We start from the raw sequence: 16,814 nt of genomic DNA on the forward strand, positions 1-16,814 counted from the left end.
GTATCACAACTTTTATTTTATTGTTTAGACTAAATAGGCATATATAACAAACTTGTATGGTGTCTTTGTAATCACCACAAATCAATACTGGTGTATAATATAGACATATTGGGTCTGCTTCTTAATTAAATGTCACTGATACTACTACTTCTATATTAGCATTTTAAGATTGGACTCTCACATCACATCCCTAATGTTTAAAACTCAGCAAGTGGCAGTAATAATTTGAAAAGAGCATATTTATTTTTTATGGTTTAAAATTCTGATAACAGTATAATTTATCACATATTGGCATTATTATAGAAAAGAAACTTTCCCTGTATCCACCATAGCCTTTTTATTTGAGATAAGAAATCTCAAACATATTTGGCAAATGTGCAAGCAGGAATCAAGTTTGTATGCATGAACACACATAAACACACAAGCAAGAGCTCTGAATGTCTTTTTAAACTTGTCAGCTGCAGCGTCTACCATGCTAAGCTATGATGCAGAATAATGACAGTAATCAGATTTAAATAAGATCTCTCTCTTTTTCAGTGATTCTAGGTATTGCATCCAAGCTGTTGATAAACCCAGTTAAAGAAAGATTTATCACCCTTTCAACACACAATTTAAAAAAAAACTCAGTTTACGAACACTTTCATCCTTTAATGAATGGCCACTGAACTAAGCTGAAAGTACCTAAAACTTTGTCCAGTTTTAAACTACAGAATTTCATTTTACTGAAGCTGTGACAAGACCACATGGCATATTAGATTATTCTGTGATTTAGCTACTGTTCCCAGGAATCTCTAACTGAAGAGGTCATTGCATGTTTGGAATAAATACAAGCCTGAGCTAAATTCCCAAACCAAATTCACTGTTTCCCTAATAGCTCCACAATGCCTTGTTTATCATTTATGCACAGAATATCTCTTTCAGTACTAATATTCAACTCTCTGGGGAATCCTGACCCCTTATTCATTTAATCATGTATTATTTTAAACTCAGAATTCAGTGTAGCTTTGGCTGTTATATTGGGGGACAGGGAAAGCGTCTTCTTATGAGTTAGATATGATGGACTCGATTAATGTTCTGTGTATTTTTCTGTGATATGTATGTATGTATGTATGTATGTATGTGTGTATGTGTATATATATATATATATATATATATATATATATATATATATATATATATATATATATGTATATGTATATATGTGTGTGTGTGTGTATGTGTATATGTATATATGTATATGTGTATATATACATATGTATATATATATATATATATATGTATTATATATGTACCCCTATTAAATTATTTTTTTGTTTCTATCTACATAAACTTAATAAAGGATAGGTGCACTATGGTAATGTCCATGTGAAATGTTTAGCTCTCTTATGTATTAGCTATTATTCCTTTTCTACTGAACAAGAGTCATCCCATTAAAAAGGAAAAGTAGAGGCATAAATCTGTAATACAGATTAAGGAGATTTAGCGGAGGATTATGAAAATGGATACAAGAGAAAGAAAAGTGGAGAAAACATTCTGTTTTCTAAAATTTGAGTGTGAATATACTGTAAAATATTAATAAAGCCATTCTTGATTCGGTTCTGAATAGCATTTCACTGATCTGTGATCATGTTAAAAATATTGACTTTCTTTGCCTTGGCCAAAAAAAAAACCCCAATCCCAAACCCACCCTTCTGTGCAAATGCTTCCTAATTTGCCCAGCAGGAGTCCAACACAATCTCCCCCTCCCCAACAGAAATCTTCCCACCCAGACCCAATCAACAGCTTTTCCTTTCTGTCACTAGTTTTAAAGACTCTTTCATCCTCATTACTCCACAAATCAATAAAACACCTTCTATTAAACAAATGTGTCTAAACAGCGTCCAGCAGAACTTTTTATTTAATGCCCTCGAGAGATACAACAAACACGACCAGATGCAAAAGAGGCACCTCCCACAATGAAACTTCTGCTCAATTCCGTTTTTAGATCAACATTAATGAATTCAAAGTTCTTCTAGAACAGGCACTCATTTTATGGTTGAGAAAATTAAACATAAAAAACAACAACATAGGAAACTTAAAATGAGATTGGAAGGATGGGTCAGGAAGGTGCCTAGTACCAAAGGATGGAAGCACTGCAGAGATCTAACCCCCCCCCCCCCAAGTCTTTGATTCTGGAAAGAACAGTTCCAGTGTCCCCCAGAGATTTTGCCTGATGTCTTGGAGCGTCTAACTGACCCTGATGGTCAATTAGATGAATCCTATCTTCATGATTATTTACGGAAAACATTTTGTAATAGCTGGGGTCATTTTATTTAAAATGCCTTTTGTATATATATTAATACCTCACTCTAATTTGTGTTAGTCTTACTGGGCAGTTGCTAATAATAAGCCAATGAACTTCAGTCTAGAGCTAATATGAGGGAGGTAAATGTTAATCAAGAACTATAAACAAGCATCCTAGATAGTAAAGAAACTAACAGTCAACAGAGGACTGGGGAGCTGCCTAAGGACTGAGGCTAAGGATTACAGTCACAACTATACAGTGCCTCCTTTTCTGATGTGGCAAAAGATACACATCTCCTATTTTAAAAGGGGACCACAAGTCCTCTCCTAAAGGCATGAGATGAATGCTTGTTCAAACTTTTCTGCACCTTTCTTTAAGATGGAAAGATCCTTTGGCCACTGCAATAACCAGGATAGGGGAGGAAGAGGAGAGGACTCCTTCTAAGGGTTTAAGAAAAAGTGAGAAGCCGACTTGTGCCAGTAACAACGAAGGCTTTAAAAACAGGCAGCAAGGAGGAGGCCATATAGTGAAGGCTATTCCCCCACTCCAAGAAGACAAGGCCAGGTACCTATAAGATGGACAATTCTCAGCTGATGGAAAGTACTATCTCAATGACACTTAGGTGCTCCTGGAGAATAGTAGCCGACACTTACAAATCCACCTAAACTGCAAGCAGTGGGTGCCAAGGCCCTAACTTATCACACTGCACCCTGACGCCTTGCCCCTTACCCTAGCCAGGAGGAAAGGAGGAAATTGCCTTGGGCCACCGTGAAGGGCGGGAAGTGGTGGACTGATGAAGGTTTGCCCAGCTCTCCTTACCTTGAATGCCACCGGGAGAGTTTTGTTGCAGCGCCAGTGTGAAGGCAGCACGGAGCACAAGAAGTTCGGGCTGTCGGTGCGGACCAGCTCGGCCGGGTGGTCGGCGATGATCTCCACCATGGTGCGGTTATCGTGCGGGCGAAGCCTGGGCACCGCCGCCACTGCCGCCGCCTCCTGGTGCTGCTGTTGCTGCTGCTGTTGCTGCTGCTGCTGCTGCTGTTGCTGGGCTGCCGCCACCACCGGGCTGACTTCGCTCATCTTTCCGGGCTGCAGGCTGCTGGAAGGGGGGCTGAACCTCCTGCTGGTGCTGGGATCTACGGGAATACGCATCACAACAGCCACAAGTTAGCGAGGTCTGCAGGGGACTCAGAAGGGCCGCTGGAAGAGGCGTTGGAGGAGGACCGGGGAATCGAAAAAGAGACGGGGGAGAGATAGAGAGAGAGAAAGGGCGGGAGGGGACGGAGAGGGATGCGGGGAGGACCGGCGGAACCGGCTCCAATTAAGGGGAGAGCAAGAGGGGTTGCAGGGGAAATCGCGGTAGGGAAAAGTGCGGCTGAATGCGGGAGGCGCTTGGGCGGCCGCGCGGCTTGTTGGCCAAGCGCCGCGGCGAAGTCCCGGCTGCGGCAGAGCTGCGAAGCGCGTCTCTTCCTCTCTTTTCCCTCCGTTCCGCCTCGCTCACTCGCGCGTTCCGTCTCTCTCCCTCTCTCTCTCTCTCTCTCTCTCTCTCTCTCTCTCTCTCTGTGTGTGTGTGTATCTGTCTCTCTCTCTCCCTTCCTCGCACCAGCGCGTCTTCCTTCCACTGCTACGTGTTTGGGCTGCTTTGTGCCCCCTCCCTCCCCGCGTCTTTATTTTCTTCTTTCCTTTAGGAGGTGTCCTAAAGGGCTGGCAGGGCGAGGAGGTAAACTAGCTTCCTTGAGCGTTTCTGTCGCTCCTCCGCGCAAGATTTATTGGCTGGAAGTGGAGTTGCTCGCTTTCCTACGAGGGTCTTTGAGCACCCCCCCACACACACACACTTCCACCCCAGTCGAATAAGACGAAGGTGCGAGTGAACTTGGTGGGCTCTCCGCTCGCGAGTTTTGTCGCTTTGGGTAGTGCAAGATAAGCTAATTGGGAGGAGAGCTTTTTAGCAAAAGTCGGCCCTTTGCTCAGAAACGAGCTTGAGTTCTTCTTCCGCAAAAGCGGCAAGGTCTCTGGGGAGGGGTTTAGGAAAGGAAAAGTAGTCAAAATAATAATAAGAGGACAGGAACTTTAGGCGGCTCCTGGGCTCGAGAATCTGTCAGAGGGGGCGAACTTCCGACTGGAGGAACAAACTGCGTGGGACGAAAGCGTGTCTGTCTGTCTGTCTGTCTGTCTGTCTGTCTCTGAGCGTGGAGGAGGTGGATTGTCGGGACGAGTTTCCAAACTTTGCTACTGGGGTGGCTTATTTGAGGAAGGCGAACAACTCTTGACTTCGGCCAGCGTTTCGAAAAGCCGCGGGGCTGATCTAGCCAAAGAGCCACTGATTGAAAGGGATCGATTGGGGAGTCCAGACGGGTCCAGAATGGGTGCGCTTAGGGCGGAGGCTGGGATTTCTAACGATTAGCTGTTTGTGGTTTACATATACGGAACTCTGCCTGCTATGCTAACGCGACCATTAGGCTAATGAGAGGCTGTAGCGCCGGAGGCTTCGCGCTGTCCTCCGGCTCCGGGGCTTTCCGAAGCAACTCAGATCTTGCGCGTCCTCGCTTTCCCTCTGCTCCTTCGAAAAAGTCCCACTCCGGGAGCAGCAAGAATCCGAGACGCCGCTCTCTGTTTTGGAGGGCGGGGGGGGGGGTTCCTATTCACCCTTCCATTATAAACTTTAAGACCAGCATTTTACTTTCCAAACAATCCCCCCTCCCTGACAACCCATTGTCAACATAGTCCCCACTCCAACCCCACATCTGGTAGTCGAAAACCTTTTCGAATCAATTACAGTCTTTGGAGAGAATACTAAAAGGTAGAAGGGCGCTCGGTTCGCTCTCGACACGCGCACAACAAAAGGCAGACCTTATGAAAGCCTTCACATACCCAATAGTGTAATAGGGTAAACGCCGCCCAGTGCAGATAGCAACCTATCAAATCGACCCTGATTTCTAAGGTCTGAGTTCGGCTTGATCTTTCAGCCTCCCCGCCAAGAACCACTGCCGGCAGTCCGTGCGCTCAAGGCAAAGGGATTTGGCGCGAGAAAAAGTTGGGAAGCCGGTGGGGTAGCCCCCCGTCACCACCAACTAGTCTTCCTAATACAGTTTCACGAGAGCTGCTGGGGTGTATTTAAGATCGAGAATTTCCTTCCTTCCTTCCTGAGTTTTGACCCAAGAAAGAGGAGGAGAAAGAAACAACAGGCAAGGACAGCGATGTCTAAAAAAAAACCCAAACTCTTCTCTCTACCATCCCATTTGTCACCCGGATTACTTTTCGAGATAAGAGGAGCGCAAGGGTAACAGACCTCCTCCCCAGCCACGCGCCCCGTTCATCTCTCTCCGTTTCGCCTGTCGTCGTAAAAAAAAAAAAAACCGTTGCAGAGGGACGGACTACGGGGTTAGTCCTGGGCTAGGCCTCTTCTCCACCGACCCAATCCTAAAACTCCCCGCTTGCTTTAGAGCAAGTCACCGCTCCATTCGGAGCGACTTTGTACAGAGAAGGCAAGGTCTTGGGGTCTGCATCCCCCCCCCCCCGTTTTTAAATACACCAGTCCATTCTTCCATTACAATTATCCTCTGTAGCACATCGAACAAACACCCCTGCTTTGAGATAAACATGTTTCCTTGCTAAGAGATTATTTTGATCACTTTTAACAGCAGTCCATCTTTTGGAAGGCACATTGTTAAGGTCTTTTTTAGGATCAGAGTCTGGTAGAATTGTACTGGCAAATTCGGTGCAGCCAATTATAAAGGTACAAGAGTGAACATTATTCTTGCACTTTTTACCATCACCATTAGGATCAAGTTATAATTACCTAAACAGTTGACATTTGCCATTTCAAGCCTAAATATTTATTCTTCAGCTGTAAATTCAGTTAATTTATTTATGATCTGTTGCTAAATATATTACTTGTTACTGCATTTGGAATAATTGACTTGTTGATACCTATTTGGTCATTTATAATGTCTTTAGGACACCTCCACTGAATATTTATAAAAATGCATGCACAATTAAGAATATGCTTGTCAGATTTCCATTTGCTTTCTGTAAATCTCATTGAATATAAACTTTCCCTTCTCTGCTGACTAAAAATAAATGTTTAGATGTTTAAGGAAGCTACTGGCAACTAGTGTAAAGAGATACTTAAAATAGACAGCAGTCGTTTCTAATGTGGAAATAATATTTTCCTACCAAATGCCTCCACAGTTTTAGGCTTTTAGTAAAAATGATCCTCATTCTTTGTAAAGAAGAAAACCTTGATGAATACTTTGTGGAGGTAACAGCATTTGATCCTATGAAAGACCACAATTTAGAGCATTCAGATTATACTCATTTTTATTCAAGGAATTATAAATCTGAGGCTTAGCTTTTACCTGCAACTAAATCTTACTGATTCCAATGGAATTGACTTTCATGATAAAATGGTTTAATACAAGCCATAATGTTTATAAAGATAAATGAAGCTTAGAATTCCATAGCTATGATATGATTTGGTTTATATGATCTGAATGATCTAGAAAGGCACTAATCTTTTGTCTTTCATTCTCCACATTAAAAAAATGATCAGAATTCTAGAATGGAAAAGATGCTAAGCAGATAAAGAAGATTTGGCAGTGAATGTATGAAATGGGAAATTAATTGCAATCAAATTTGAGTTGAAACACTAGTGATTTTAATGATTTTCAGAAACAGATACATCACTATTCTCTTGAAAATAATGGAACTAAGTAAGTTACATGGGCTTTTATAGATAACCTTCAATGCAATGAAAGGTTTATTGGCTAAATATAGCCTTTAAAATAAATTATTTTTAAACTATATTTAACTTTGTTAATGAAGGTTTCTTTTTAATCATCTCTAGTGGCCAATTAGAGGAAAACTAGAGTTCATGGAAGGTAGACCTCGACTTACAACAGTTCACTTGTTGACTGTTCAAAATTACAATGCCACTGAAAAAAGTGACTTATGATCATTTTCCACACTTACAATCATGGCAGCAACTCCATGGTCATGTGATCAAAATGCAGCTGTTTAGCAACAGACTCATGTTTATGCCAGTTGCAGTGTTTTGGGGGGGTCGTGTGATCACCTTTTGCAACCTCCTTATAAGCAAAGTCAATGGGGTAACCAGATTCACTTAACAACTGTGCTATTAACTTAACAACTGCAGTGATTCACTTAACAACTGTGGCCAGAAAGGTTGTAAAATGGGTCAAATGTCTCTTGAGCATATATTACACATTTTAATTGATTCAACTCCTACCTAATACAAATAAAACTAAGTAGAAATATTTCATAATTGCAGTAGTATAAATAGTTAGTGCACTAGCACTGTCTAAATAGTAAACATTAATTCCAATTTTTAAATTCATTCAATACCCATAATTGCATAGGCTGACTCTGCTTTGGGAGAAGTTGGAGGAAATAATCAAATTGTCTTATTTTATTTTTTCATTAGTGAGACAGGCTTTACGGTTTCCTAGCTAAGCCACAAATTTGTGTTTTCTGACTATCCAGATCCTACCATTTTTCAAGTAATGACAATTATTCATAATTGTGGGCCTTATGCGCATTCTGTTTTTGATGAAGATGGTTTGTCATTATTTCATATGGGCTGTGCTACCTTCATCGGACACTTGGAATACTAGGCATAATGAAGCCCTGGGATAAGGCTATAAGCACTGCCTACAGCATGATTGAGGCTCTTTGATCTTCTCACATGGATGGATCACTTGGGTACAATATATAATTCCTCAACTGCTGTTCTGAAATGTAAGATTAGTGCATATGGTGTCTCAATGTAAGTTAAATTAATCAGAAGTTTATCTATGCCATCAAAATAAATGAATGTTAAACTTGCTTTGCTTTGGCTAGATTACAATATGTTCATACTTTCTTAGCATAATAGAATAACATTCTAGTTATCAAACAGTATTACTAATGTTACAACATTTCTACTCAAATGTTATATACAAATGTCCTTTATTGTGATCAATGATCCGTACACATTAACATATGGAAGGATATAAACATAATTAAATATATGATAAGCAGGGATACAGTATTTGATTATGTGTCAAGATTGCTACCACAGAAATCTAATCAAATGATTGGATGGAGGCACTGATGCAAATTATAAGAAGTGGTTGGATTTGAAAGAGGAAGCTGACAGTCCAAATAACTATTTAGAATTAAAGCATATTTTGTAAATGAAGGGCACCTAGTATCACTCAGCCCAATCTATTTAGTGGGGATTGCTGTGGAACCCCACCAAAATAAGCTTCCATATACAACATCCCGAACTCATGGGAAGATCTCCATAGTGATATCATGCAAATTGTCTTTTCTCAAAGCCATAACCTCCAACAACATCCTCCATGGTTTGCTACTGACATCATGGATAGCCAGATTGCTGCTTACTGGAAGGAGTAGGGACAAGGGGGAAGGAAAACACTGTACACATTCAAATAGTGTCTTCTGTTTCTCATGGCCAAATATTATGGCCATGATTATGCCTAGCATAGAAGGCAAATTAAGTGAAGTGATTAACTTGGTTCCAGTATAACATATTGTTATTGAACAATCTTTATTATTATCTGATTTACTGAAAACTACAGGTAATCCCTGACTTAAGACAAAAATTGAGCCCAAAATTTATGTTGCTAAGTAAGACATTTGTTAAGTGAGTTTTCCCATATTTTGCAACTTTTCTTGCAACTGTTGTTAAGTGAATCATTGTAGTTGTTAAATTAGTAACTCCGTTGTTAAGTGATTCTGGCTTCCCCCACTGACTTTGCTTACCAGAAGTTTGCAAAAGTTGATCACATGACCCTGGGACACCGCAACCGTCATAAATATGAACCAGTTGCCAAGCGTCTGAATTTTTTATCACAAGACTTTGTAGATGTTACAACTGTCATAACTGTGAAAAACAGTCATAATTCACCTTTTTCAGTGGCGTAACTTTGACTAGACACTAAATAAACTGATATAGCTACTTGTAAGACTACTTGTATTAAAATGTTACAATTTTATTCCACTGCCATTAAAGATAATAGCAAAGGTTTATTATTATTAAAGATATATTATTATTATGAAATAATATATTTCAGTATGTTTTAGAATGTTAATCAATTAGATTAACTAAGGCTTATTTTCAAATGCATTTCATGTGTTTTCAACTATACTGTTCCAAAGACAAATAATTTCCTATGAAATGTAATAGATTTTTAGAGTTAAACTGAATTATTGATTTCAAATAAATTGGGAGCATAATGTCAGAGGTTTTAAACATTACTTTCTTTCCACAAATAATGTTTTCTATCTTAGTATGAGCTAAACCTTTTCAGACAATGTTCCTGCTGGAGGAAGTAAAAGAGATTATTTCCATCAATTCTTTCTCCCCCCCCCCCTTCATTGAGTGAATTCATATCAAATCAATGCTGGTGCCTAGTGATCCCTTAGTTAGATTGTCTCCAGGATGATCTGTTCCTCACCTGGCCATGCACACATCATGCATTGGTATATCCCAGGGGTGGGTTGCTGCTGGCATTACTGCCAGTTTGGTGTGCACGCAACTAAAAAACAAGATGGTGCTGCCATCTGCGCCGACCAGGGAACCGGTTCAGGGGCATGGTAGGCCTGGGTCACTGCCGGTTCCAGTGACCCAAGCTGCCAAACCACTATCAGTTCAGCCAAAGTGGTAGGAAGCTACCACTGGTCTATCCATCATTGCTATAACTGAGCTCAATAACCTTGTTGCTTAATATCCTTCACTTTCATTCCACCTTGCTTAGAACTATGGAGTTTTCAAGGAAACTGGGTCTTTGTATTATCTATCCAAAATACAATAATTTGAGCCTAGTCATTTGTGACCATATTCTTCTATGATTCCTTTGCTTATTTTCTTGACTATTCATGGTATTCTCAAAAGTCTTCCTCAAATGTCTCGCTGAGAAATGGCTTTCTGGAGTTAGGGGAGTTCTTGGAACAATGTGGGAGTTCATCTAGAAGTTTAAAGCATATTGACAAATACACTCTCCCCACCTTTCTTCAGTGGAATCTTCCTCTGTGTATGGCTTGAGGCAGAAATTCAATCTCTGAATTTTGTGCATAAATATCCATGCTTAAGTCTGCCAATTTCATTCAAACTAAGTTTTCATAATGAAATCAAAGTATGTTGTCTCTTTTTTCTTCCTCTGTTTAATTGTAGAAGTTAAAAGGTGAATGTTATTGAAAAAGGATTATACTTCTGTAATGCTTGGGGATTATTCATGATGTGTACAAAATTGGCAAAAGACAAGCCTTACAAATCTCCCTTATAGTTTACGGTACTTCATACAGGAAAGAAATCTTAAAGCTTTACAGGATGTGTTGATTTTTCTGGAATACTGTATATAATATAATATACAATATATTATAGAATGAGTGTAAGTAAGGAGATGTCCAAGAATTACTTTATAGAACAAGTTACTGCATCTGCCTAAGTTCCCTTTGTCTTCTGGGCTCCATTTACAATGCTGGGAGTTGGCATAATTGCTATCTCTAATATCTCATCAGAATTCTGAAAAACAGTTTAAAATATCCTTTATAGCAGGGGTGGGCAACCTATAGACAATCATAGCATACTAGTAATAACATGTAAGTCTGGTATGAAAGATTCATTTCAGATATTAGGACAAATGGCTTTTCAGGATAGAAAAAAATCTGTTTGCTTTAATATCTAGAGTGCCGACATGGTCATGGTTAAAATTAGAATAGGAGATCCAGGTTCCAGCCCACTTTCAGGCATGGAAATTCACTAGGTGAATCTGGGAGTAGTTTAATTCTGGAAGAAATTTGAAGGAAAGAGTTTTAGCTGTATTGCTTTGAACTGATGGAGAAAAGGTGGGGTATAAATCAAAGAAATACCACTGAACATATAAATGGAAATTCTAGTTACAGGCATTTTGCTGAAAAGTTACCAGTGGGAAAAAAAGACAATTCTGGAACCAGATAGGACAATCCCGATCTCTACTATTCTATCCAAGACTAACAGCATAAGATATTAGGATGTATGAATCCCCCCATACTGTACTTCCTTACATGGGGGAGAAAACTGAGATGTAGTAGGAGGTATTGGTAAAGGTGAAATAATTGTCTTTAAACATCAAATGTAGTTTCTTCCCAGATATATCAATGCATTTATCAAAGGGATTCCAGACATTTAACTGCAATCATTTCTTCTGCTTCTCAAATATTGAAAGCTAACTGATAGCAGGATGGACTTCCCTTTCTTTATTCATTCCTTAATTTGTTATTGAAGATTGGAAAAGCCAAAATTTGGAAGATACCTGGAACTATGCAAAAGAGTTGGGGAGGACAGCAAAGAGAAACCCTAATTGTTCAGGTGGACATCTGCTTGGATGACATTGGGTACCTTATGGTGTCTTATTCCGTGCAAAATCAGTTTGGCTTCTTGGGACTAAATGAGACAGAGGAGCATTGCACCAATTATCTCAATAAGAGTTTGCCTCCAAAAGAAGACATGAAGAGGAGGGGGGAGGGGAGGGGGAGGGAACCTGTAGGAAAAAGGCAGAGTCTAATACATTCTTATCCTCCATCATTACTACAAAACAATACTACTTCTGCTGCTGGCCCTTTATGTTTTTGCTGGTTCCTCGCTGGGAGGTTTCCAAGAGGTTTACCTTGCATTCTAATGTACCACAGAGTGTGTTGTACTTCTTATTCTGCTATGTCTCTTTACTCTTTCAATTCCAGGACATATCACCACTGACGTCTTAACATTTGGTTTCTCATTTTTATCTCATCCAGGTGAGGAGGTGGAAATGCTTAATCAAGGTCTGGTTGCTGTAATCGTCTGGAAGAGGGTCAGTAATCTGTAGTTCAAACCAGACAAGACAGAAGTGCTCATTGGTGAGTCATCTGTCTGCACGAGGAGTTTGGCATATTCTGGAAGGGTTTTTCTCCTCCTAAAGCAGGGCTGTCCAAACGTTTTGCAAGGAGGGCCAGATTTGGTGAGGTGAAAATGTGTGGGGCCGACCATTCAGCCTGACATTCTTTGAACCATTAACATTAATGTGCAGTGACGGAAAAAACACTGGCTGGTAGGGATGAGTGACAGGTTGAGCAGGCAGGGAGAAGAGGCTGAGGGCCACTCAAAATTTGAAAATGGGCTGCAATTGGCTAGACTTTGGACATTCCTGTTCTAAAGGATCACATTCATAACTTGGGATTGTTGATAAGATACTTTTTTGTTCCTAGAGTCACATTAGTACCCTGTGCCAAAGAGTTGCCTTATACCAGTTTGGATGGTAAATCATGTATAGCTCTGTTTAAAAAGAGAGCTTATCTTTAGTGATCTACATTTTAGTAATCTCCCAGTGAAATGATTACAAATGATGCATTTTTCAGGGACTGACTTTGGGGATGATTTAGATTAGTTCAGTTCATACAAATATTGTGACCAGAACTGGATATTAGGATATTATCATGTAACACCAATATAACATCAGATTTATCGTTTCTCAGTCATTTCCAGGATGAATTCAGCCTGTTGGCATTGACTATACTGTATAAGTTCCTTTAGATCTTGGGAATGTGAAGGCCAGCTACTTGCTATGTTGTACACTGACAGAAATTGAGAAGATCAAGAAAGGCCTTCTCCAAGCGCTCATACATACAGGCAATGTGAGATTAGGCAAAGAATTGTTGAATATTTTAGGTAATCATATCTTGTTTAGCTTTTTTTTAAAGTCCTGGATCTTTTCAATTTTTTTTGCATTTCCATTGTGTTGCTTTAATTCATTATTATTTTATTGTCACTTTTATTACACTTCTGCTGTAGGATAATGTAATGATGATTATATTACATGATTATCATGATCACACGATTACCAGATGGTTTACATCCCAGGATACTGAAGGAGCTGGCAGATGAGATCTCAGAACCACTGAATAAAACCTTTTAGAGCTCCTGGAGCATGGAGAAACTGCCAGAGGCCTGGGAAAAAACTGATGTGGTCCTAATCTTCAAAAAGGAGAAAAGGGGAAACCAGGAAACTACAGACCAATCAGCTTGACATCAATACCTGGGAAAATCCTGGAAAAGATAATTAAGCAGCAGATTTGTGAGCATCTGGAAATAAACAAGGTGATTACTAGAAGCCAATATGGCTTTGTTAAAAGCAAATCATGCCAAACAAATATGACTGCCTTTTAAATTAGTGGATCAGGAAATACTGTGGATAGAATATACGTAGACTTCAGTAAGGCTTTTGATAAACTAGACCACAGCCTACTCCTTGATAAGGTAGAACAATGCGGGATAGACAATGTCAGATGGATTTGTGGGTGCTGACTAACCATAACTCTGTTTGTGATCCTAAATGGAACTACATACATTGGAGGGAAGCATGCAGTGGGGTGCCTCAATGTTTTGTATTGTAGTCTATGTGAAGAAGACAGTATTCTTCACAATCTTCATAAATAATCTAGATGAGGGGGTAGAAGAGGAGCTCATCAAGTTTGCAGATGTCACCAAGCTTAAGGAAAATGCTAACACTTTGGAAGACAGACGCAGGATTCAGAAGGATCTTGAAACTTGAGTATTGGGTCCTACCCAACAAGATGCAGTTCAGTGGGAAGAAAAGTAAGCCCTGCATTTAGGCATGAAAAATCAAATGTGCATGTACAGAATAGGCAGTACATGGCTTAACAATAATACCTGTGAGAGGGATCTAAGTCTTCTGGTGGATTACCACTTAAGTATGACTCAGCAGTGTGCCATAGCTGCAAAAAATAAATACATGCAGTCCTAGGCTGAATTAACAGAGGGATAGCATCAAGACCATGAGAAGTAATATTACTGCCCTGAACTACATTAGTGTTGGGCACACATGGCATATTGTATCCAATTCTGGTCCCCATGATACAAAAAAATGCTGAGGCCTTAGGACACGGGTGTCAAACCCAATTGCGTCATGTTGCCGTCACGTGACATTTTGTGCCATTTTTCCACTCGCGGAACTGGGGTGAGTGTGGCCTGCACGTGATGCATCCGGCCCACAGGCCACCAGTTTGACACACTTGCCTTAGAAAGAGTACAGAGAAGAGCAACAAAGATGAAAGAAGTCTACAGGCTAAATCATATGCCACCACCCATCAAGTACTTGGAAAAGAAAAAGCTCCCAAGATTTCAAATCTTCCCACTCTGTAATGGGCAGTAGGAATAACCTTGAGGAATAACCAAGACAATGGTCAGATAAAAGAGTCTGGGCCAGACTCATTGGAGGAGATAAACAAGTTTTATAGAGACATAAGATGCAGAGACCAGCACTCCACCCAATCAACAGGGTGGCAATGGACTAGACACACTAAAGGGAATACCGGTAGGATAAAATAAATTATGCTACAATAGCTAAGGAATTAGCTAAATGGGTCTATTGGCCAGGGCATTATACTTGTCATTGGACTATACCACTAGTGTAGCGTACTGGAGAGGACATACATTGACTTTCTGTCAATATCCTGTTGTTTCCCAAATTACTCCCCACCCCCTCACCTCTCCAGGCAAATAATCTACCTTCCTGAAGCAGGCACTGTTTTTGCAGTGGTACTGGATCTTCAACCCTTATTATAGCATTCTGCACAAGATGTCACATTTTTTCTTTTCCTTTCTTTATATGCTTTCACTGAAATAATGTTAGCAATTTGTGTTTTAAGAGGATTCATATGGGGAATTCTGCAGTGGGTCAGTTGTGAGACTTTCTGGTGATAGCACTTCAGAGATCTATTGTTTTCTGTGTAAAGAATCTAATGAGCCATGGAAGCATCCTACTGTCATGCTGCTACTGTGAATGCTACTAATAAAAATGATACTAAACACATTTTTTAAAAAAATGTTGAAGTCAATTTCTTTCAATATTTATTATGGTGTATCATTTTAACAAATGGACAAATGATACTCCATAATAAGTATTGTCCTAAATATGGACAAAATTCAACAGCATCCCTAAAACACAACTGAGTTTATTCAAAATTGGAAAAAATGCATAGGCCTGAAATGATCTTTTCTTTACAAAATACACATCCTAAATGTAAGATCTTTTGTACAAAAATGCACCCAGTTACTTTTTTTCCAGTCCTTTATCATTCAGCTATTGGATCATTGGGAAACTACAAAATGTAATCTGCTGATTAATCTTCACCAAAAGGGAGAGAAAGAGACAAAGGGAAAGGAAGAAAATTCAAGGCCTAGTATGCATATGTAACAAAATAACAACCTTTTCCTGAGATGGCTTTCATCTAAGAGATTACCATCTGCTCTGAAATAAGAACTTTCTTTTAAAATTCTTTTAATATGAATAATTTCGCTAATAAGATAAAATTAGCACAGCGTATCCCATGTTCTTTCTATTTTGACAAAGTGCTCAAGAAACATACAGGTAATCCTCAACCTATAACAGTTTATTTAATGACTGTTTGAAGTTAATGATACTGAAAAAAGTGATGCATGATGGTTTTTCATACTTACAACTGTTGCAACATGCCCAAGGTCATTGATCAAAATTCAGATGCATGGCAACTGACTCATATTTATGACAGTTGCAGTGTTCCAGGGTCAGATATTAACCTTTTGCTATCTTCTTACAAGCAAAGTCAATGGGAAAGCCAAATTAACTTTACAACCATGTTACTAATTTAACAGCTGCAGTGATTCATTTAATAACTGTGGCAAGAAAGGTTGTAAAATGGGGAAAAATCATTCAACAACTGTTTTGCTTAGCAACAGAAAGGCTCAACTGTCGTCTTTAAGTCTATGACTACCATAGCAATCCTATGCAGCCAAAGTAAAAAGCAAATCATCACCCAAGCAGGAACAGGATGGGATAACCAGCATCTCTGACTATTCTGCTGACCTCTAAACAAGTAGGAGATAACACACTAACAGCATGAATCCCTTATTGTTTGATGATCCCAAGGTACCATAATGTCATAGATCTCATCTGTACCTCCCCTTATTGAAAGCACACAAATGTTTTGGATCTTTCCATAGCCAAGGAATTATGAAAGTAAATGAATTCACATCTCACTGAATTCATCATTGTCCTGAGATTCTTTTCCAGGGAAGAGTCAGAGAGAAGCATGAAAAACCATTCCAGTGCCAACAATTGGCCAAATCATATAAAGAACCCAAAAATCAGTCACTAGTGTAACCAAGCTGCTATGCACACAATATACATTTTGAAACAACTCAGTATGAAAGAATAAGGAAATCCAGATCCAAAACTGGGAATTAAATTTCATTTACTAGCCACAGGAAAATGTCAATAAGACTGCTTAAATAGCTTTCAGCAACGTGTACGGTACTAATGGGAAAACAGATGCAACAACAGTGGAATAATTCATTTCTACTCAAGTAACTTTATAACAATGAATCAATCAAAGTTCATGTCTATAGTGGTCTATCTTGAAGTCTCCCAATACTGAGAGTTACTATGGAGCTTTAACTAAAAAAATATTTATTTATTTATCAAATGATTAAAAC

At 39.5% G+C, this 16,814-nt stretch overlaps 1 protein-coding gene and 1 long non-coding RNA gene across 6 annotated transcripts in view; one reads left to right on the forward strand and one right to left on the reverse strand.

Moving 5' to 3' along the window:
• RUNX2 (RUNX family transcription factor 2) overlaps nt 1-16,814 on the reverse strand; it is a 241,195-nt gene that overhangs the window by 160,324 nt on the left and 64,057 nt on the right. For all 4 annotated transcript variants that reach the window (XR_014174649.1, XM_081944430.1, XM_081944429.1 and 1 more), the window contains exon 3: nt 3,104-3,417. Coding sequence is in view for 3 of the 4 variants with exons in the window: in XM_081944430.1 (XP_081800556.1) it covers nt 3,104-3,417 (314 nt within the window). In the remaining variant the exon portion in view is untranslated. The remainder of the gene's footprint in view (nt 1-3,103; nt 3,418-16,814) is intronic.
• LOC309387714 lies at nt 3,346-15,134 on the forward strand. 2 transcript variants are annotated; one of them, XR_014174650.1, is made up of 4 exons: nt 3,346-3,456; nt 12,080-12,181; nt 13,113-13,418; nt 14,837-15,134. It is a non-coding gene; the product is annotated as an uncharacterized lncRNA (long non-coding RNA). The 2 variants fall into 2 exon arrangements; XR_014174651.1 differs by lacking the exon at nt 3,346-3,456 and having other exon boundaries at nt 11,897-12,181.

The sequence above is a fragment of the Natrix helvetica genome (assembly GCF_964273705.1).
Source record: "Natrix helvetica genome assembly, chromosome: 2".
In the NCBI taxonomy this organism is placed as follows: domain Eukaryota; kingdom Metazoa; phylum Chordata; class Lepidosauria; order Squamata; family Natricidae; genus Natrix; species Natrix helvetica.